Raw genomic sequence first — 20,714 nt, forward strand, 5'->3', positions numbered from 1 at the left:
AAGTGCTCAAAGAGCACAGCAGAGGTGCCATTTGCTAAGCATCCTATCCTAACTTGCAGTGTATCCCATGCCTGCCTTTGGCAGACAACGTTCAGTTTGGAATTAAAATACACACTTTTACACCATCATATGTTTGTTTCCTATACAAATGAAGTGTAGAGCAAAAGAATTTTAACAAATACCCATTCCTATTCACTACAAATCAAGGGGAATGCAAAACCTTGTAGACCTTCTTCACCACATCAGGAATAGCTGTACTGGACTTGAGCTCAACATTGTTTTCCTTGCTGGGTTATTTTTAAGATTCTTGTGTTTTGTGGTTTTTACGCTGAATTCTTGTGTAAGATGGAGATCATTAGCAGAAGAACAGGAGGTGATTACAGTGCAACTCCCTGACCAGAACTCAGCACCTTTTAGGTTAATACCCTACCTGCAGCAGTTATATCTCAGTGAATACTATTTTGTATGGAGTGTCTTTATGCAGCTCCCAACATTATTATCTCCTCATTTTTCTTCAGGTTTGAGCTATGGCATCCCTGTGGACTGGATGGACTCAACACAAGAAGAGGTGGCCTTTTGGCAGGAGATGATGTCTGCTACCAATGAATGGATTGAGGGGTTGCTGCCACTACGTTCATTGGCAGGGAGGAAAAAACTGAAATAACCTACTATGTGTTCTAGAGGAAGGCTGAATGTGTTTGTTAGATGTAGAAAACTTCCTACCCCGAGGTGATAGAGACCACGGGGCTGGCAAGCATAAGGTTAGTAAGGCAATTAATGGGCAGCACTTTGGAGATGTTAAATGTTAACGATTTGTTCCCTGACAGAGGACCTGGAATGTGCCAAACTAATGCTATACTTGATTTTGAACAAGAAGAAATGTTACCTTTTTATTTAATGAGTGTATTTGAATCCATTAAGCGCTGGCAACATCAGCAGGAAAGAGGAGATCTAGATATTTATTTATTTTTTTACTCTTTCTTGTACTGTTTTTTGTTGGTTTTCTTTTAATCCTTGCAGAGATGTAGTTGTACTGTAGCTTCACTATGGTGTTACTCGTATTTACCTGCAAGTGGTGCACTTTGTACTTTATGTAGAATTGCTCCAAGTCGCCAGCCAGCACAGCCTGAGAGTGAGAGCTTGGCATTTGTCTCTGGTGGCAACACATCTGTACCATGAAAGAAACTGAGATCCAGGGTAAATCTAAAGAAAGAGAGGAGTATTTGAAGCAGAAAATGAAGCAGTTTGAGGAGGATAGCAAGCAGGAATTCAATATGTTAAATCCTTTCTGCTTCAATACAAAAGAGAAAAGAGATGGTCCTGCGGCCAGTAGGGCTTTGCAATCAGGAGCTGCTTTCGTAGCTTTCCCACAGGCTTCTTCAGTGACCTCAGGCAAGTTACTCTATTAAAACACAGTTTCAGTGCAATATAAATTGAAGCGCTTGCCTAAGTGTAAAATAACATTACATTGCTAATGGACCTGATAGCATCTTTGAAATGCCTTGTGTGCAAAACATTTCAATATAAAATAATGATGTAGGGAACAGTCTCGTGTTAGCCTGGCATAATGGGTCAGGAAAAATGGTTAGAACTGCAATGAAACGCAGGAGATCCTGGGAGAGGTAAACAGGGAGTGAACGAATAACAAGGGAAGCTGCAGAGCTGAGTCCTGTGGTGACCTCCTGCCTCCGTGTGTTCCCCTCCCCTTCTTGTCTGCCTCTCACCTGATGCCTGTCAGATGGTTGTCCAGAGCTGGAGCAACCTTCTTGCCAGTAATTGTAAGAGCTTTGTGTTTGACACGTTAACAGTGGTAGAGTGATGTTATGGATGCATTTTGAAATGCAGCTCTGTAATTTGTACTTCGGATGTACATATTGTGATTAAATAGAATGGTTTTCTTTAGTCATTAGCTGGTCTCCTTGTGCCTGTCTTTAGCATGGTCTGAGTAGGGACACTGCAAGCAAAAGAGGTGTTAGATTTTATCATGTGAGAATAAACCTTTCATGCCCAAGGGTAAGTGAAATGTTGTGGGGAAATATATATTTTTTTGTACTTCTAGTTCTGTGAATACTTTTATATTCTCTAATGTGTTGATTTTTTTTTTAACTCAAGCAGCACTAATATTCAACTTAGCAAAAATGGTTCTAAGTAAATGAAAGTAAACTTTAATGGTTAAAATAAGGTTTTTTTCATGAAATGGGGACATCTGGGAGATAATCAACAACTTTCATGGCAAACAACAAAGGTTATGCTTTTGCAATTGGAGGAAGATAATACTTGAAAATGTACCAGTTATGGTACTGAAAGCACTAAGAAAAAGTGCATAGGGCAGCAGAATTGATGAATGACCAACATAATGAAGGACTTGATCTATACAGCATGTCTACCCAAAGAGACTTTATGTGGGTTCCAGCCTGGCATCACTTGTTCACCAAGGTTTTCTCCTTTAGTACCTCCATGGAATAAAACAGCAATGCTGGACCTAAGGTAAGAGTCTTAAGTAATTAGCTTTCCTCTCTAGATGCTGAACATGTGAATATTTATGCGTACATGTAAGATAACTTCCACAAAGTGGCCTGCTTGTTGCTGGCTGGTTGCACTGAGTTACCTGCAGGACTGCTGTTCTCACCCCAAACATTTCCTTATCCCACAGTGTTCCTCCCAGGGGGATTTCTGCTGTACGTGCAGGTGAGGTTGGTGCTGCTGGGGCCTTCAGTCCAGACAGGCCGAGCTCTTCCTCCAGAGGGTTTGTCTGACTGTTTTCCATTGCAAGCACAAAGCCATCCCTCCTGCTCCTCCTCATGTACACACAGTTGGGATGAGCACTGCTGTTACACAGCTGGAGCTGAACGTGTTTGGTCTTTCAGAAAATTAATGTCTTTTTCACCACTGGTGCTAATAAAGGGGAGAAGTCAATGGCCCAGCTTCATGCTGGAGTGATGGCTGCTATGGACTTGGCCCAGGACTTTGTGAGCAGGCTGTTTCTGTATTCGGACTTCTTTGAGGATTTTTGTTAATCTTTCAGTAGCTTGTTTATTTAAATTAAGCCCTGATTAACTTAAGGAGCTTTCTTTGGCATTTAATGGCTTATCAGAGTAAAAGATTACACTGCCAAACCGCATATGCATTTGCAACGCAGCTATATCTGAGGTACTAAAGTTTGCCGTGTCTTATCTATTTCACTTACTACACAGAAAGCACTTTATCAGGGAAAAATACAACAGCAAAACTAAGGTGCTTTTATTGCCAGTGACACATAGGGGAGTGGAGCAGTGTGTGAGTGTAAGGTTAGTGCCTGTTTGTGTGTGGCTTATGATGCTGACATTTGTTGTCTGTGCCGGCTACATATGTAAACTCAGGGCCGTAGGCTTTTGATAACGTGAGTTGAATAGTAATTGTTAAAAAAATAATAAAAGTTGAAATATTTCTGATTGTGTTTAGTAATTCATTGTAGAATGGGCTAAGCAAAGTCTTGTAAAGTGTCTGCAGTTGAGCTGTGCAGCTACTTCCTATGAATGGTCTGCATTCGAGAGTAAATGTGCTTCCTTATCTAGATAACTATTTCTTTGAGATCTTACAGGCAAGAAGAGAAGAGAAGGCAAGATTCTGGAAGGCATTTCTTCCTCCTCATGCACGTGTGATCTGTGGCCTGTATGTGTTCGGAACTGTTCATATCACGGGTAGCAGGAACTATCACAAATAATTTGGAAACTAACTGAAGAAAAAAAAATAGCTGCTGTATCTTGAATAACATCCAGCAGATGAGTGTCTGAGAGGAGATGGAAAACAAGTGGTTGAGTTAATTATCTATTACTAATATTTGCTCAGCTTTATCCTTCACCAAGATGGGGAAAAAGAAATGAAATACTGTGATGATTCAGGGAGTAAATTATGCTGCCTGAACAAGCCCATGCAGTAACATCTATTGAAAAGGGATATTCTGTATTTTTGAAGGCTCGTTAAATTGACCCAAAAATGTATCATATAGAAAACCTGAATACAGAAACACACTTCCATTCCTGATAACTGAGAGTGTGTGTATTGAGCACAAAGCTGGTTGGTCAGTTTGTATTATTTGGCCATTTTGGATAGCTTCCATAGATGAATATGTTCTTAATTCAGCTGCCTGTTTTCCACCTGTCAGGTTTGTCTGCTGTTATTGTTCCAGCAATGCCTGGGAGAAGTCTCTTGCTGCGGAGGTTGTCAGAAGGCGTTGGGATTGCAAAGATGCCGTAAGGTATGTGTTACTGGAGCTGCTCACTCAGCAGCACTGCTCTGCACAAGATATTACTGATGCGCAGAAAGCTCCCAGAATAGAGATCCCTTCCCATGGGATCAGCCAGGAGGATCAGCCACTTCTCCCTAGGGAGTGTGCTCTATGTAGCAGCATCTTGTAGCTGCAGCTCTGCTGTGAGGAACAGGGTATCAGCGAGGAGTTGGTGGAGGTCCCTGGGGCCACGAGGGCACTCTGAGTGTGGTCTGACCTTGCAGAGCCAGCTCTTGGTCTGCTGTGAGCAGGAGGGAGCTCATTTGTGATGAGGTTGAAACCAAAGTGGATGGCTTAGGGGAGCCCCTTCCCACTTTTGGAATGTTTATCAACTTCTCCCATCCTTCTGAATGTGCCAGTGTTTGGAGGGTGCTGGATCCGCTCAGAGCAGCACAAAACTGAGCTCTAGCCTCCAGGAGGGCTGTGCAGAACTCACTGCTAATGACTTTCTTCTGAGGGAGACATAGGCATGGTGGAGAGCTGAAAACGTCTCCTTCAGGCCTAGAGGATCTCAGCAGCCCTACACCAAGTTCCCTTTTATTTTACAGCACCACACAGCCAGTCCTGCTGCCCGCAACCTGAAGACCCTCACAATTAGCCTACAGCAAGAACTATAGCTTCTGATAAAGGCTTGTGTTTAGAGGCATAGAACAAAGTGAACACAACTATATTTTGTTTTTTCTTTCTCTGCACACCTGCCTGTGCTGCAATAGACTATAAACTTGAGATGCTTCTGATAGGAGCAGAAAGCAGATTTCATGCATCTAGCAACCTGTAATGCCATACTCCTGGCTTGCAAACAATCCAAAGCAGCTCTTGAGCTGTAAGCTCAAGTGCTGGGCTCAGAGGGGAAGCTTAAGAGCTGCTTTCTGGCAGTATAAGTAGTTCAGACGCCCACTCTGTAGGAAGAAAAATCACAATAACCTCTTGTCTCCTCCTCTCTCTCCCACTCACCATTACTAATTTATCCTGATTGTAATGGCTTCTATTTGCTCTAAGCAGATCCTGTTCCCTTCCTAAGACCTGAACAGCTACAGGGACATAATATTCCCAGTGGAGGATGTGTTCTTAGATCCAGGCAGACTCGGGCAGACATAATGATGGGAGCCCCCCTTTTTCAATCAGCCAACCCATGGCCGTCTTAATGTGATTGTAATCTGAGATAAAACACCTGGTGCTGCATGTGGAGATCCCATCCCATGGTATTGAGCTGTCTTTTCATTTGTTGTCCAAAGGGAACATTTTGCAAATGTTTTACGTCTCTTCAGGAACCCAGCCACCACTCTTTGTACAAGCTGGAGTGGCTGGAGCCTGTCCCTTGTGTGTGTGCTGTGTGTGTGTGCAGCTCTGCCACTTGCAGGGGTGCAGGGACAAGCTTATCCTCTGTGCGCTCCCACCCGCTTGGTTCAAAGTGTACCAGGGTTTCACCTCCCTGTCCATTCCAGTTGCAAAACAAATGCTAATGCTGCCCTGGAGCATTGCTAGTGACCTCTCTGGTTACCTCTGAGTGATGGTCCCATTCAGCCTGTGCCTGCTCTGCTGCTTCTGATGTGATTCCCCCCCTGACATAGCCTGAAATGGTGATTGAGCACCTGGTGGGAAGGCAGTAAAAACACGGCACCCAGACCTGCAATGGAGGGAGCCGTGAGGGTGGGGAGGAGCAAAGCATGGCTCAGAGCAACCAAAGTCGTCATGGGCTGCAAATCATGGGCATCACATATCAGAAATGACACAGCTGAGTGCCACACATCAGTGCTGCCCGTGAGTCACTGCTAACGTTCCGATAACTCGGATTTATAGGTTTAATATTTGTCTGTGGCTGTGCAGATTGCTTCATCAGTTTTCTTTCCCATCCTGAGGTCCTGTAAATGGGATCTTTGGGTTTGTTGGTTTTTAATAAACGTGCTACATTTCAAAGGATATTGAAAACTTTCCCTGCCGTTTTTTACTGAGGCACGAGCCGGTCCCGTTTGCAGGCTGGTTTAACATCGCTGTCACTGTGAGGCACTGATTTCAGCAGTGCTCATTCAGGCTCTGGGAAACTTTTTAAAACCTGACCTGATATGTTTCTTAGCCGGGTTGTCGTTACCAGCTCAGTGCTCCTTTCCCTTTCTGTGAACCCAGCCCTGCTCAGGGTGCATCCCACTGCCTGCTGAGCTGTGAGCGGGGTGCAGTGTGTGCCCGTTCTGTGCAGGCTCAGCCGGCCCAAGCGACATCCCGAGCGCGGTGCTCGATCCCCGCCGGCAGGGCCGGCCCAGCAGCCTCGGTCCCGCCCCGCCCCGCCCCGCCGTGCTCCGTCGCCGGTTGTTGGCTGCGCGCTCCTCCCGGCAGTGCGGTACAGCGCGGCCGCCATTGCATCACGGCTGGGCCGCGCCTCCGCCCGTAGCGCCGGGACACGCGGCCCGGGAGGCAGCGCTGAGGCGGAGGGAGCCCGGCCATGGCCCCGCGCTGAGCGGCGCCTCGGGGCCGGCCTAGCGCTGCCCCCCCGGGCATGGGCGGGCGCTGAGCGGGCGGCATGGAGGCCATCTGGCTCTACCAGTTCCGCCTCATCGTCATCGGCGACTCCACCGTGGGCAAGTCGTGTCTCCTGCACCGCTTCACCGAAGGCCGCTTCGCTCAGATCTCCGACCCCACGGTGGGCGTGGATTTCTTCTCCAGGCTGGTGGAGATCGAGCCGGGCAAGAGGATCAAGCTGCAGATCTGGGACACGGCCGGGCAGGAGCGGTTCCGGTGAGTGCAGCGGGCGGCACAAAGGAGCCCGACCGGCCCTTGCGTTACTATTCGTGTCGGTGCGGCGGGGGGAAGGGGGAGGAGGGGGGATGAGTCCGCTGTGCTGAGGGGACACGGGGCTTTGTAGGCCGCGGGGCGGGGAACGAGCGGTGCGTCCTGCGGCTACGGCCGATCCCAGGCAGGGCACGGCGGGGCCTGCGGCGGCACCACGGCTCTTATGTGGGGGGTAACGGTGTGACAGTGAGAGCGGACGCTTTGCTCCCCAGCTCATAGCGTGGGTGCGCTTCTGTTTTTCACGCATCTCTGAGCCTCGGCTGCGCTTTCATCCCTTTCCCTCCGGAAGCGCTTGTTTTCTTTCCTTTCTCCTCGTCTCCGCTCAGCATCACATCGCAGGGCCGCGCTGCCGTCATGTCGCCGTTGTTTCCATTCAGCAGATGAGGGCTGGCTGTGCTCGCTGCTCGCACAGGGGCGGGCTTTATCCCGGGGCCAGAAGCCGCCGCTTTATTAACGCTGGGTGAGAGGAGACAGCACGGCACTCGGTTGCATCAGATCCCTAAAGGCGGCTGTGTGCCATCCCTTGTACCTTGCCTCTCGCTTGTACCCTGCTGCGAGGAGGGGGGGCTGTTGGATGCCTTTGGTTTCCCATCTCTAAAATGGGGGGAAGTCTGGAGCCCTGGGGGCTGCTTGTTGTTCTTGCTGTTGCCTGAACCTGCATGTAGACGTAGTGACGGGCGACCTTCAGCACAAGGGCAGCGGTGCTCAGCAGCAGCAGCGTGAGGGGCAGGAGGGTCTTTGGCACCATGGTGCTGGCAGCTCCTGGGCTGCCCCTGAAGGATGTTCAGGGTAAAAGGCAACGTGCTGCTATCAGGGGGCTAAGCTGGAGTTGTGGGTGCAGGCAAGAAGCACAGCGGGGCATGTGCTCTTTGCAGAGCCCTTCACACTTATTTATCACAGTGCAGGGAGTTTCTTAGGAAGGAACTCCGCTATTTCATTGAGTTCTCCATTTTGAGCATTTACAGCTGCTTTGCACTAGTTCCCAGCTGTCTCACGAGGAGGAAAGCGCTGCCATTGCCTGGAAGACACCACGGTGGTATCTGCTGCTCTGCATCTGTGCTGCAGTTTTGCTCTTCCTGACTGTTGTTGTGAGTTCTCTCACTCTCTGGCAATGAGAAGCTATTCCTGTGCAGTCAGGGCTTCATCTGCAGTTAAGCACGTGCCTCTGTTTTGTCACCAGCCCCCAAATGATGCTCTTTGGGTCAGCATTGAGGCTGTTTTGGAGTTGTAGAACAGCAGGGTTCTGTTCTTCCCGGATCCAGCAGGTTGTGCCCATCGCAGGTTGCTCAAATACTCCAGTTTCTTGCCTGAAACATGCCGTAATGTTAACAAAAGCAAAAGTGTGTGCAGCCCTCCCTGTCTGGGAACATGTGCCAGCACCTACAGAAGAGCTGAGCAGGGTCTCAAAGGGAATTGGGCAGTGAGGTGCAGAGGGAGGCGGCGTATCTTGCTTTCTGCACATCAGTAAAGAGATGTTGTGTGGAAGAGGCTTTAAGGAAAGGCACCCAGACCTTCACCCAGTTTTGCCTCAGCGCAGAGCTCTGTTCAGATCCTGTCACATCTCTCAGAAGTACCTGAGGCGCTGCTGGTGCTGGCAGGAGCAGCCGGGGTTGTTGTGCTGGTGCACGGGAGAAGCAGAAGTGCCTGTGACAGCATGGGGAGCAATTCAGAGTGCTGCCATGTCTGCAGCTGGAGAGCAAACAGTAGAGCTGATTCTCTTGTTCCCAAATGTGCAGAGCTGTTCTTGTCCCGGGGCCAGTAACCAGAGAGGGAAAGTTAGCCGAGCCAGCTCTGCTTTTTTTCTTTCCTTCCTTCCTTTTCTTTCTTTTTCTTTAGCTGGATTTTCACCCATCACTGCGTGACTTTTGATAAAGCAAACCTTGAAAACGCCAGAGAGTCCTTTCTGGGGGTAGCACAATAACCTCTAACAACAGATGTTCATAGTGGAGGAAGAGTCGTCCCAAGCTAGAAGTAGCAGTGCTTTTCCCAGCAAGAAAAAGTGCAGGTCCCTGTGTAAGTTCCTTCAGGGACTGAAATCAACGAGTGCTTCTGGATGTAGAACTATTCCATGACTCTGCACAAACAGCACAGTTTTACAGCTTCTTGTTTATTTCCACGTGTAGTAGCTCTGCTCAGTTTTGTGTTCTCTGCAGAGCTTTGTTGGCTGACTTCATGTGCTGCTCAGGCTGCCTCAGTCTGTGGGGAACGCTTTCCATTTCTCAGCCTGAGGGTCTGCGGGACCTTCTGGGGGCTTTTTAGGGGCACAGCTCCATCTTCTGCCTTCTGACCTGTGCCCTCCCTCTTTGCCTTTTATGTATCTGCCAGGAGGTGTTTGGCTTTAGGTAAATCCTTTGAGCTGTTACAGTGCTTCTAAACCAGTGGGGCAGTCAAACCACATGGAGTACTGAGTTGGTGTGGTGGGGCCTCGTTAGGCCAATGGCAAAGAGAATATGGAAATCTGTGATAGAGAAGCCAGAATTGGTGGCGGAGTAATAACAGATCCACAATGCAGCGACCCGGGGATGGAGTTTTACGCCAGGATTAGTTGTGTTTGTGAATGACAAGATGTGCAGAGCACAAGTCAAAACTGCGAGATGTGACTGAGCAGCATTCTCTGTCCTATGTACAGGATAGGCAGGGTGGCAGGAATGCTGCCTTCTATAGCAAAGTGCTACATTGGGATTAAGGAAAAAGAATCAAAAAAGCAAGCAGGAAAAAAAGCAAAAAGTGAAAGTTGCTGTGCCCTTCCTCCCAAATAGCAGGGACTTCCACGTTTGCTTTGGATGGTTTTTTTTCCAGGTCCATCACCAGAGCCTACTACAGGAACTCGGTCGGTGGACTCCTCCTGTTTGACATTACAAACCGCAGGTCCTTCCAGAACGTCCACGAGTGGTTAGAAGAGACCAAGGTGCACGTCCAGCCCTACCAGATCGTCTTTGTTTTGGTGGGTCACAAGTGTGACCTTGACACGCAGCGGCAAGTCACCAGGCACGAGGCTGAGAAACTGGCTGCTGCTTATGGTATGAAGTACATTGAGACCTCCGCTCGGGATGCCATTAACGTGGAGAAGGCCTTCACTGATCTGACTCGAGATATATACGAGCTTGTTAAAAGGGGGGAAATTTCGATCCAGGAGGGATGGGAAGGGGTAAAGAGTGGGTTTGTCCCAAATGTAGTGCACTCTTCAGAAGAAGTGGTGAAATCAGATAGGAGGTGCTTGTGCTGAGCTCGTCTAGAGAGAGAAGTGGTGATGAACTCTACTAACCAAACGTACTTTACTAAGTGAACTCAGTGTGCCAGAAGGGAGAGCAACGCTCCCGTTGTGAACGGCCTCCCACAGTTTTTTGGACACGAGAACAGACCCAGGGAATAAATGTTCTGTTCCATACAACTTTTCAGAACTGGGGGCTGCAAACCTAACAGAGTGAGTGAGGGTGCATGTAGATTTTGTAACGAGACCGCAAGCAGAAGCGAGGGACAGCAGAAGGGGGCGGAGCACACAATGAGATCTGAATGGGCTTGGATGTGCCACAGTGCTGTACGTGTCCTGTTCTAAGCCAATCTATAGTGCCGTGCTGTGTGCTAAAGCCACAGTATGGATAGTGCTGTAGTACAACAAGCAGCAGAGAGAAAGAAAAAGGACATCCGAGTTTGCATCAACTGCTTAATACCAGGAAGGTGTAAAGGCAGCATGGGTACCATTTCCTCCTAAGGCCAGTGGCATAGGAAAAGTTTCCTGATGTGGTATGCATACTTCTGAATTGTTTTTCTTACATTCTTGAACCTAGTTCAATAGTAGAGTATTCTGTGGCATTTTAAGAGGATAATAGTACTCATTTGATTGGTCATTACAATTTAAATGATCTCCCCAGGTGTTTTTCATGCTGTCAGCTGGGATTCTGAGTGGCATCGCCTGCTGCATTAGTCATTATTCAATGCATTTTTTCAATATTTGCTGCCTCACCGTGTACCTCAGTGTACCCCAGGTCAGGGATTCCCAGTGTAATTAAGTGAATGGGAGCATAAACAGGAAACCTCGTACTCACCCGCTGTATCTGGAGGCTGGAGCTTGGCACCCAGGTGGGACACACCAACACCTGTCTGCTAACAGCACTGTGCTGACGTATTGGGTGCTCTGTTAGCTGGGGCCACAAGGAGGAATGGAACAGAATTGGGCAGGGCAGGGGAAACTTGAAAAGCTTAATTCAGGTGCATCCACAAGGTGAGATTTGCTTTTAAAGAAGCTGAATAGCATGGAAAGCAATGGCTTCCATCACTACTTTCTGCTGTTAAAGTGTCATTTTCTTTCTTGGCATCTGTGGAAGAAGAGAACTAGAACTGAGGAGGAGGAGCACAGAACAGAAGTGTGTGAGCAGGAGGAAAAGGAATAAGCCCCAAGACAAGCTCAAGAGTAAAACTGGTTTTCCTCCTTGTTTTAATTTGACAAGAGATGATCCGTATCAGGTTGGTCATTGCGGGTGGAAGCTGTTGTTAAAAAGGCTGTACGTGGGTGGCCATTTTCTGGGCATGCTTTGTTTCCTCTAAGTTTTAACCAGCTTTACAATTGCAGCAGGGTAACCTGTAGCAAAGTTCAACCTATTTAAAACAAACAGAAACAACAGTGACCATTTAACTCCAGTTTGTGAGCCCTACACACCGAGTTGATGGGCAGGAGGGAGTAGGTAAAACCACAGGAAGCACCTGGTGTTTGATTTTTAGGCCTCTATGTAGAACAAAAGATACTCGTTACAGCTTTTTTAAGCTACCTCCATATGGGATAGTGTGAGTCTTCAGTGGTGTTGAATTCAGACCGACTCCCCTGAGCCTCTTCTCATAGTTTGCAGCACTTGTGCTGGTCTGTATGAATTTAAAATGATTCCTGTATATAAAAAGAACCCACCCTGAAGATGGATTACAATTTCATTTGAGCACTTTTGGAACAGTTTCAGTTCCCCAGCACTGCAGGGAGCAGCAGTGTTGCAGCTGCTGGGAGGGCACTGGGAGCAAATGAGTGAGGGAGGGGTGGCACCGCTCTAGCACTTCTCATTGAGCTGCTCACTGCTGCAGAACTCGGCCCATCTAGAACAGGCTCTACCTGCACCGAGAGCGCTGTGCTGAGGCCCATCAGACTCCAGGCACACTCGGTGGTGGTCGAGCTGAGTAACATGAAGGTACAAAAAAGAAATCTCTTAAAAAATCTCTTTCTAGGTAAGTGAAGCTGGAGAAGATTGATGCAGAGCACCACAGGAGCTGGGCTACCATGGGCTCTCTACCTTCAGCTTCTGCTGACGCCGGTGGGGTGCACAAGGTTTGCTCAGACCGGGACTGCTAGTCCTGTTCTCACAAAGACGAGGGCAAACAGGTATGAAAGGGTCAGTTTTCTTCTTCTTTCTTTCTATTGAGGTCTGGCTATTCACAGGGTGTGGTTAGGTTGCCTTGCTGACCAGTGGCTGTCCTAAGGGCAGAGCCTGAGAGCTTCATTAAAGGCAGTTAGGACTGTAGAAAAGATCAGAGTTTTAGCAAGAGTAAAACCTGTGAGCTTGTGCAGGAAAAGCTCAGTTCTCACAAGACAGCTGCTATTTTATTGAATGGCTTTGGACATTCCGCTTCTCTCTCTCTGAGTCTTTCAGCTCCCAGAGAGGAATTCCAGGAAGCCCCAATAAGCACGTTATGTTCAGGCCTACAGAGCCAGTACTTGATTTATAAATACGTGTCATAATTCTGAAGAGAAACAGTACAGAAGGAAACGTATGCATTCCTAACTACTTAGAGGTAATAAATAAATGGTTATATGAAACGATAGAGAAATGGTTCTCTACATCTTTTTCTAACTCCTTGCATTTTTTTAGGCAGCTTATTAAAATATAGGAAATGTAGATTCGTCTGTACAAAACTGGGAATGTTTTTTCTAAGATGCAGAACTTACAGGATGTGCTGAGCATTCTTTTCTAACAACCGCTTTTAACGCTTTGACTTCTGGTGCAAAGAGGGCTGTAGAGAAATCAAAGGTCAGAACCTTTCACGGGACAAAGGTCAGGAGCTCTTTTACTCCAGGACAAAAAGAAACAAAGAGCTAACTTAAATCAATCTGCATGTTAGATTCTAATTGCTCTGAGCCTCCGGAATAAAAACATACTATACACTTTCCTCGCTTTCTGTTATGCACTGTAATGAACTGTGAAAATAATGCTGTATTTAGCTGTCTGTATGTGACTGGAAATATGCTTGTATTTAGCAAAATGGTTACTATGTGATACTGTGAAATGTAAAACTTGTAAAGAGACTGTTGGGTTTTTTTTCTCCCCCCTCCCTGCTCCTTATCAGTAAGCTGTCTCATACCTGTACCGCTTCTGTACAGCAGCCCTAACTGGAAATCTGGTATGGACCAGCTCTACAATAAACAGGATCTTTGCAATGGTACCTGCTGTACATTCTTCTATAACAGCCAATGGAGCACATCTGCAAAACCAGCAGGTTGGGGTGCTGAGAAAACCAGTGCAGCTGTAGGAATGGCAGCCATTCCAATACCAGCAGCGCCCTCCCTGCAGTAGCCAAAGGAGCCATAGCTCCCACTGGAGCCTCACAGCAGGCGGCATTTGTTCTAGCTCCTGTATGAGACCTTTCTGTTCTTAATCCAAGTAACAAAATGTATCAGTAAAAAACAGGGCAACACTGGATGAAGATCAGTCAGACGGAAGCCAGAGTTGTCTAAGAATTTTTCAACTCTGTGCTAAACAAACAACAACAAAACCCTCTATTCAAAACCAAGAGTTATGTGTTATTCCAAGGGCCAGCAAATACATTTTGATCCCGCTGAGTGCTTGCAGCCCTAATGCTGCCTCCCCCCCTCACACTAATACCCAGCATTAGGTCATTGGGAGCTGCGCACAGTAGGGTTTTTTGATAGTGCATAAATGCTTAACTCATCATTTTGTTGTGCACAACAAAGAGAAGCAACTGCTGCCTTAGGACCAGCTAGAAGAGCGGTGCTGTGGGGAATTGCTCCAGCCTGTTGGGATCTCATTATTCCAAATACAAGAGAAAATTGTGTTCACAAATGCAGGTGCTCTGACTCACAGCCCCATTTCACTCACTCTGCCATCCTGCAGCCATGCTTTCCACAGCTGCTTCAACTCCCCTACCCCAGTGACGAGAGGGCAACTGAATATCATACCTCAAATTCATGACTTTCTCCTACAAAGAAAGATGCACAAAAGCTGGTGTTTGCCACAATTGTTTAGTTTTACTATTTTAATATCATGAAATAAAAGTACAAAAACTTTACAGGTATGTTGTTTCTTACATGAACTTCCAACAGTAACAGCGTGTATTTTGCAGCAAAACCTGTACTCTTAGAGAATGTGCATGTAGCCACTGACATCACCACCGAGCATCTCATTTTAGACAGAAACTGCAGAGGTAAAAGGCAACAATCTCACAAGGCTTCGTAAGAACCAAAAACAACATCCCACCTGTTAACACCAGAAGCCAGACTGCAGTCAACCATCCTTATCTAATACAAATTTCACCACCTGGGAGGCTGAGTGTTATTAAGACATTTGAATGACATCTCGTCTAAGGGATTGCAAGTAGGGGTGTTTTCATTTACAGGCTGCCAGCATTTTGGTGTCCTCGTTCAATACATTTGCAAAAGTCAGCCGTGTGTGCACGTGTGTGGAAACAGAACAGGGTGAGAGCACCTGCAGGCTTGACAGAACTTGTGCTGTTTACTCCACTTAGCATTCTTTTCTGAAGACAAGTCACAAAGTGTTGCATGTAAAGTGCTGAGAGTTCGGCAACCGGCAGTCAACTAACATTCAAATCAAGTTTATCCAGATTGGAATGCTTGTATATTGATGCTGCCAAAGAAGTAACTGACTGAGACAAAATCCAGGACTTACTGTGTTTGCCTTTTGTCCTGGAACATGACAGCTGTGTGACTTTAACTTCATCAGCTGCACACAGAAATGAGAAGTAAGCCCTGCATGACCTTAACCTGCTAACATGCTGTCAGACTCAGTTTCATACATGCAATCACCTTTGGAGACAAACATCAGGCAGCAATTTACTTACAGCAGACTGGTCTGATCCAAATATTACGTCCTTTGCTGGACTGCGTGGTGCCTTTTCAAACAATCTCTACTTTCATGAAGCATGCATGAAACCAAATTTCGAGTTCACAAATAAATACAATGTTGCTCACCATTTGTTTGCATATATTTTACCATTTACTGAAATGCTTGAAGTAACTCAGTCCCTCAAGAATGAATTTCAGGGGTAGTTAAATAAAAAAAGATTTTGGAATTGAAACCACATCTAAAACTGGCAAAACTATGCTTTGTTTTTGGAAGGGTCTTCCTTGTTTCTTCTCTTTACATCCCAATTATAAACTCTAGCCATATCTGAGGGTGTGGAATTAAGGAAACAGAAGCGTTTGGTGGAAAGAAAAAGGAGAAAGCTGGATATGCTGTTGGACATACATACGTCATTTAACTTGCAGCAGTCTACAGAAACCTAATGGAAGAGCTGACATGCTGCAAAGCCTTCACTTACAGCGTGTCAGTAACTCTTAAGAAAGTAGGAAGAATTGTTTTGCTTTGAGTAGGTAGCTGTACATTACCTTCCACATCAACCCTGCATATTAAAAGGATACTGACTTCTGTAGTGGTGAACTGATCCCTAAGAAAATCCAGGTCTTCCTCTAGAGAATCAAGGTTTCTTGTGGCTGTTGACAGGTTCTTCTCTAACAGAGCCTGAGCTTCATCAATATCATATTCAAGCATCACATTGGCCTACACAATGACAAAAAACAACAGAAAGATTCATGTAAGCTTTTACACTTGCACTGTAAGGAATAAAGCATAGCATGTTTATAGCCAACAACATTAATACTGATGAGCTAAGGCAAGGTTCAGGGCAAATAATGTCAGAAGGCGGTCAAGGCTCCACCACTTCAGTAACAGACTAATGACTCCCCCTGCTGACTGGGAAAGTAGTTTTCCTCCTCTTTCTGAGCAACAAGGGGATTTCTGTGTATCACGCTCAACCTTTTATGCAGTATCTAATCTCTACCACACCTGAAATGCAAGACACTCCTCATTCCTTTGCAGCATCTCTCAAGTGTCACACAGCTCCACAAATAATTCTTGATGCTAAATACAACTCATAAATCATTTGTGGTACTTCATGATAGCTTTTCTGGATGAGCCAAGATGAACTTCCTCCGATACTCTGTGATAAAAGAAACCTGGTACACCCTGAAAGCCCATGGTTGAGAATTCTGAAGGAAGTAAACTGAAAGCAAAATGTAGCAGGCAGAAATTGTCTGTTTTTTACAATAGAAAAGATGTTGATGAAGTTATGAGTAGCTGGCAGAGCAGCCGGGCTGCAGTGCATACCAACAGCAGGCTGTTGTGTTTGGCAGCCAACTAGTGAGAACATCAGGGATTTACGAGTCTCAAAATAAACATTAGCAGGTTATCTCTACAGATAACGGGGCCTCTGCTCCTGAATATCCCAGCTTGATATTGCGTTGGTACTGAGAAACGTGACTCAAGCTCTGACCCCACCAATCTAGCACAAATTCCATTCTAAAAGCTAACAAGTACTTGTAAGGAACCCAGACCCCACTTTTCCCCAAAAAGCTTGCATGAAAGCAAGCTAAATACAAGTAACAAGAAGACTGGAAGTTTAAGTTGTTTTGTTGGGCATATTCATTGCAATGCCAAGCAAGGTTGCCTGGTAATCTGAAGCACAACGTGAGAAGTGAAACATTCACAAACACACTTCATGGTCATCTAAAGCATCTCAAGAAAGGTTCTGTTTTACTCACCCCCAGCCACAAACAGACTTTGTCTGTAGGAGGAACTGAAGCTTTGCAGTAGAGATTATCTGCCAATAAAAATCGGGTTTCCATTGGATTTGTGGATTCCTGAAGAGAAATGATAAAACTGAACATTGCCATTTTCACAGGAAACTGACAGAAGAGACAAAACATACAGTAAGGAGTGCACTGTTCTGCTTTTGGCCATTGATACAGCATTAGCTCGGGTGACACTGTAAGTATTTCCACTTCAACACTGAAGTGCCGAGACTAAAGCATTCTTTAAAGTATTTAAAATCAACTTGGAAATCTCTATAAGAGCTAAACTCCAAGCTTAGCCGCAATCTACACGCTATAGAAGGGAAGCTTGCATTACAAACGTTACTGGTTTTGAACAAGCTTTCAAGAAGTACTACATACCTTTCCAACAATTCTGTTATTTACAAAGGCATATTAAGGGTGCTTGTTAAAACGTTTCTTGCCACATGTTCTGTTAGGGTGAAAAGGCTGTTAGCTTATCTCATAGTCATTAGATATTCAAAAGAGTTTACCTTTTTCTTCTGTGCGTGTCTTAAAATCTCTAATGTCTGTTTAATTTTGGGAATCTGACCTTTTAGCCTGTGAATTAACAACAGTCATCATTCATGATTTTACACAGACACAACGTTTCCTAAACAAGCGATGAGCTCTATTAACACAATTCTACCTCTGTTTTAAAACTTGAGGCTCTGAACAGCTTTCTGGGCTTACAAATGCACGTTTAAAAGATGAATGCAGGAACAGACACCTGGTGTACAGCCTCCCCAGCCCCTTAGCTTTATACTTCTTGGGATATTGAAATTAATTCAATGCTATTAAAAACAAATAGAACCGCACCAAACATTTCCCAGTTCTGCCCAAACGTGACTTACCTTCGTTTCTTCTGAGCAAGATTAAGTTCCAAAAACTTGTATTTCTGGTACTGCTCATCCAGCTTCTTTAGAACGACATCTGCTGACTCGTTTCCGGGCTGTTTCATAAAAGAATCCACATCTTCCTTGAAGGGGAGAAAAAAACCCTCAGTGTTACAAGAGAGAGAGCTGCATCAAAGGTGAAAGGAGTATTGCACAGCTGTATGTACTGGTGCCTTGTTAGCAGCAGCATCAGTCCTACCCATGCCACATGATGCCCAACAGGTGAAGCCCTCAGACCAGGGCTAACCTTCAGATTCCCATATGTAAAAGCAGGCACGGCGCTTCTTTGCCTGCCACATTAGAGCTGCTTAGGATAAAGTGACAAAGCAAAAAGGGTCAGGCTGAGCCTGAGGCTATGTGATGGCAGAGAGAGGCCAGGGGAGAAAGCCAGCTTACAGTGCAGTGCAGCTTCGTGCTAGTAACATGTCTTCTGAGGAGCCTCCTGCAGGCAGCAGGGAGCCACTGAAAGCCCTGCAGGACAAGCCAGTACCCAACCATAGTACCCTAACTAACAACCCTCAGCTCATCAGGTGTAGCATATTCACATCCAAACGGGTTTTCAAATCGCGATCGAGGCGCACTGGTTGACTCAAGCAACACCCCTGGGGAAGCGCCTATTTGAGAGGGGTGCTTAAACAACTCCTTTTCTGTTAAGTAAATTTTTCACAGATTCCAACCTAAACTCACTATAGCACACTGAACGCCACCTTCCTAGTCACGTCACCCTGTCCACCAGTGAAGAAGAGACCAACCCCTGGCTTCTTCGACTGCAGTCAGGTAGACCCGGTCGACAGCCACACTCACACCTTCATCACACCACACACCACTACACAACTGACAGCGAGCTAACCTTGTTCATCGAATGAAATCGGGTTTTATCAGCACTACTTTTGTCAAACCACTTATTTGCATACCCTTGTTGCTAAGCTTGTGGGCTTTGTCTCAATAATGGTAAACACAAAAGAAAAAAAATAAACAAAAGAAGAAAAATAATATCCCACGTACAAAACAACAAACAAAAAGACCCAACATCGGACTCACCATTATGAACCCATGCTGGACCTCGGTCGGTCAACCTGGGTGCCTTTGATGATCTGATGGCTACAATCTGTCCATACCTTTCCTGCACTTGTACATGAACTGACTAGGTCTGCTGCAGCCACTCAGGATCATCTTTCGTGGCTTTTTGAGAATGGGCATCACATCTTACGCATTTCTCCAGTCCACAGGATATCCCGAGCTCAGCCAGGACTGTTGAAGGATGGTGAGAATGGTTTGGCAATCAACATACCGCCCAACTCCTCAGGACTCAGAGTGCATATCCGTCTGACCTCATGGGCTTGTGAGTGTCCAGCTTTCAGAGCAGGTTCAAAACCCTCTCATCATGAATTATGCAGGGCCTTTTCTGCTCCCCACCCCCACCTTCCAGCACAAGGGGCTGTGTGCCCACGGAGCAACTAGTCTTAAAGACTAAGGCAAAGAAGGCATTAAGTACCTCAGCCTTATCCTGATCCTTGGTCACTGCACTCACCTTCATGTCCAATAAGGGATGGGGATCTCAAGTCACACCCTCATTACTACTTTGTCACTTTGAGCATAGATCAGCACTAAATGCTCTTAATGCATTCTTCTATCGGATAAAGTTAAGTATGCTGTAATGTGTACATCTAAGCGCTCAACCACTGCCACTGAAGGCGATCTCTTCTGCACAGACCCTTTGGGCTCTGATGAGAGCATCTCTCAAAGACAAGGGCTGGGATGCAGTCGGTCAGGCTGCAAAGAGGCACCGAGTTAAGGCACAGCCCGGGCTGCGCTCAAAGCACCCGAGAAACTGGAGATGCGCACAGCAGGCCGGAGCAGAAAGTGCCCAACCACCCAAAGGGCGCTTCAAGGCAGAACGAGAAGGCGATGAAGGCGGAGACAAGCGCCCGAGCGGCAGCTCCAGCAGCAGGCTGCGGCCGCGGCGGCCGAGCAGCTCCTTCCACGCAGCGCTCACAGCCGCCGCCCCGCGCAACCCGCCGTGCCCAGGATGCGGAACGACCGCCGTCACCCGGCCGGGAGCCGCGGGACACAACGCGAGGCCCCGCACCCGCGGCGGCCTAGGGCCGGGCCACGCCGCTCCCCGCGGCATCGAGGACCGCTCGGCGGGTCCGTGCCTCCGCGCCTCCCCGCCGCCCGCCGCCTCCGCCGCTCACCACGAACACGGCCTCGGGGATGCCGAGCGGGCCCCGCTTGCCGCCCGCCGCCGCCTCTCCGCAGCCCGGGGCGCTGCCGCTGGCCGCCGCCATCTTGGGGAACCGACGCCGCGCGCGCGACCCGCGCCGAGACGCTGCACGAGGGCGGACGTCAGCACGTACCGCCGCCATGGGAGCGGCGGGAGGCGGGGCCAGGGGCGGGCAAGAGCGCGAGAGCGAGAGCGAGAGCGCCGCGTGTTGAGGGAGCGGCACCACACGGAGCGGGAGCGGCCGAGAGGGCGGCGGCAAACCGTGTTTTGTGCAGATGTCCGAATCATGCGCCAGGAGAGCGAGGGAGCTCCGCGTTTTGTGAATTACTCGGCACCTATTTTTTTTACAACTACGCGCTTCGCGCCTTGGATGGAGCGAGGCTTGGTGTGAAATCAATGACGCGCGCGACCGAGCGACCTTACGCAATTGCGGAAAGGACCCCAGATTCGTACCGAAGGGACCAGCTTGGCGACCCAGCAGTGGAGGCCTATCTAAACTTTCGACCTAAGGCGAGACCTTTTGCGGAACCGTTCCCCGCACGGCACCCGACGGCGGAGGCCCAAAGCAGACCCACCCCCAGGTACCAAGAAGGAGAGGAGGGCGTTTGACTCTCGTGTTTGCCATTTTTAATTCATCAACCTTTGTTCCTTGGTCGTCGTCCT

General features: G+C 47.3%; 3 protein-coding genes across 10 annotated transcripts in view; 2 read left to right on the forward strand and 1 right to left on the reverse strand.

The window, feature by feature from the left end:
- PSMD10 (proteasome 26S subunit, non-ATPase 10) overlaps positions 1–6,187 on the forward strand; it is a 56,785-nt gene extending 50,598 nt beyond the window's left edge. For 2 of the 3 annotated variants that reach the window (XM_015860568.2, XM_015860569.2), the window contains exon 17: positions 519–6,187. In XM_015860568.2, the coding sequence (XP_015716054.1) occupies positions 519–664 (146 nt within the window). In that variant the 3' untranslated portion in view covers positions 665–6,187. The remainder of the gene's footprint in view (positions 1–518) is intronic. The other variant, XR_004306905.1, reaches the window with a different exon arrangement.
- Positions 6,188–6,566: 379 nt separating this feature from the next.
- Positions 6,567–13,471, forward strand: RAB39B (RAB39B, member RAS oncogene family). 5 transcript variants are annotated; one of them, XR_001554648.2, is made up of 4 exons: positions 6,567–6,997; positions 9,851–10,071; positions 11,377–11,515; positions 12,260–13,471. XR_001554648.2 is itself a non-coding variant. In XM_015860573.2 (3 exons), exons 1-3 carry the CDS (start codon positions 6,783–6,785, stop codon positions 11,385–11,387), a joined length of 447 nt encoding a protein of 148 aa, XP_015716059.1. In that variant the 5' UTR covers positions 6,567–6,782; the 3' UTR covers positions 11,388–13,471. The 5 variants fall into 5 exon arrangements, 3 of the variants coding, with proteins under 3 accessions (XP_015716059.1, XP_015716061.1, XP_015716058.1); XM_015860573.2 differs by having other exon boundaries at positions 11,377–13,471; XM_015860575.2 differs by lacking the exon at positions 11,377–11,515.
- An 803-nt stretch (positions 13,472–14,274) lies between these two features.
- Positions 14,275–20,160, reverse strand: VBP1 (VHL binding protein 1). Of its 2 annotated transcripts, none has more exons than XM_015860570.2 (6): positions 20,023–20,160; positions 17,786–17,910; positions 17,426–17,492; positions 16,884–16,982; positions 15,705–15,843; positions 14,275–15,453 (listed from the first exon to the last, which is right to left on the reverse strand). In XM_015860570.2, the coding sequence occupies exons 1-6, from the start codon at positions 20,113–20,115 to the stop codon at positions 15,383–15,385; spliced, it is 594 nt and encodes a 197-aa protein (XP_015716056.1). In that variant the 5' UTR covers positions 20,116–20,160; the 3' UTR covers positions 14,275–15,382. The 2 variants fall into 2 exon arrangements, with proteins under 2 accessions (XP_015716056.1, XP_015716057.1); XM_015860571.2 differs by having other exon boundaries at positions 17,786–17,906; positions 20,023–20,150.
- Between the last annotated feature and the right edge of the window lie 554 nt (positions 20,161–20,714).

The sequence above is a fragment of the Coturnix japonica genome, chromosome 4, assembly GCF_001577835.2.
Source record: "Coturnix japonica isolate 7356 chromosome 4, Coturnix japonica 2.1, whole genome shotgun sequence".
In the NCBI taxonomy this organism is placed as follows: Eukaryota; Metazoa; Chordata; class Aves; order Galliformes; family Phasianidae; genus Coturnix; species Coturnix japonica.

Bases quoted from the DNA above. Each gene is read 5' to 3' on its own strand.
- RAB39B (XM_015860572.2), top strand. From the start codon at position 6,783: ATGGAGGCCATCTGGCTCTACCAGTTCCGCCTCATCGTCATCGGCGAC. The intron at 6,998-9,850 runs GTGAGTGCAGCG...TTTTTTTTCCAG, and splicing joins GCCGGGCAGGAGCGGTTCCG to GTCCATCACCAGAGCCTACT.
- VBP1 (XM_015860570.2), bottom strand. From the start codon at position 20,115: ATGGCGGCGGCCAGCGGCAGCGCCCCGGGCTGCGGAGAGGCGGCGGCG. The intron at 17,493-17,785 runs GTAAGTCACGTT...GTTAATTCACAG, and splicing joins CTTGCTCAGAAGAAACGAAG to GCTAAAAGGTCAGATTCCCA. The intron at 16,983-17,425 runs GTAAACTCTTTT...ATTTCTCTTCAG, and splicing joins GACACGCACAGAAGAAAAAG to GAATCCACAAATCCAATGGA.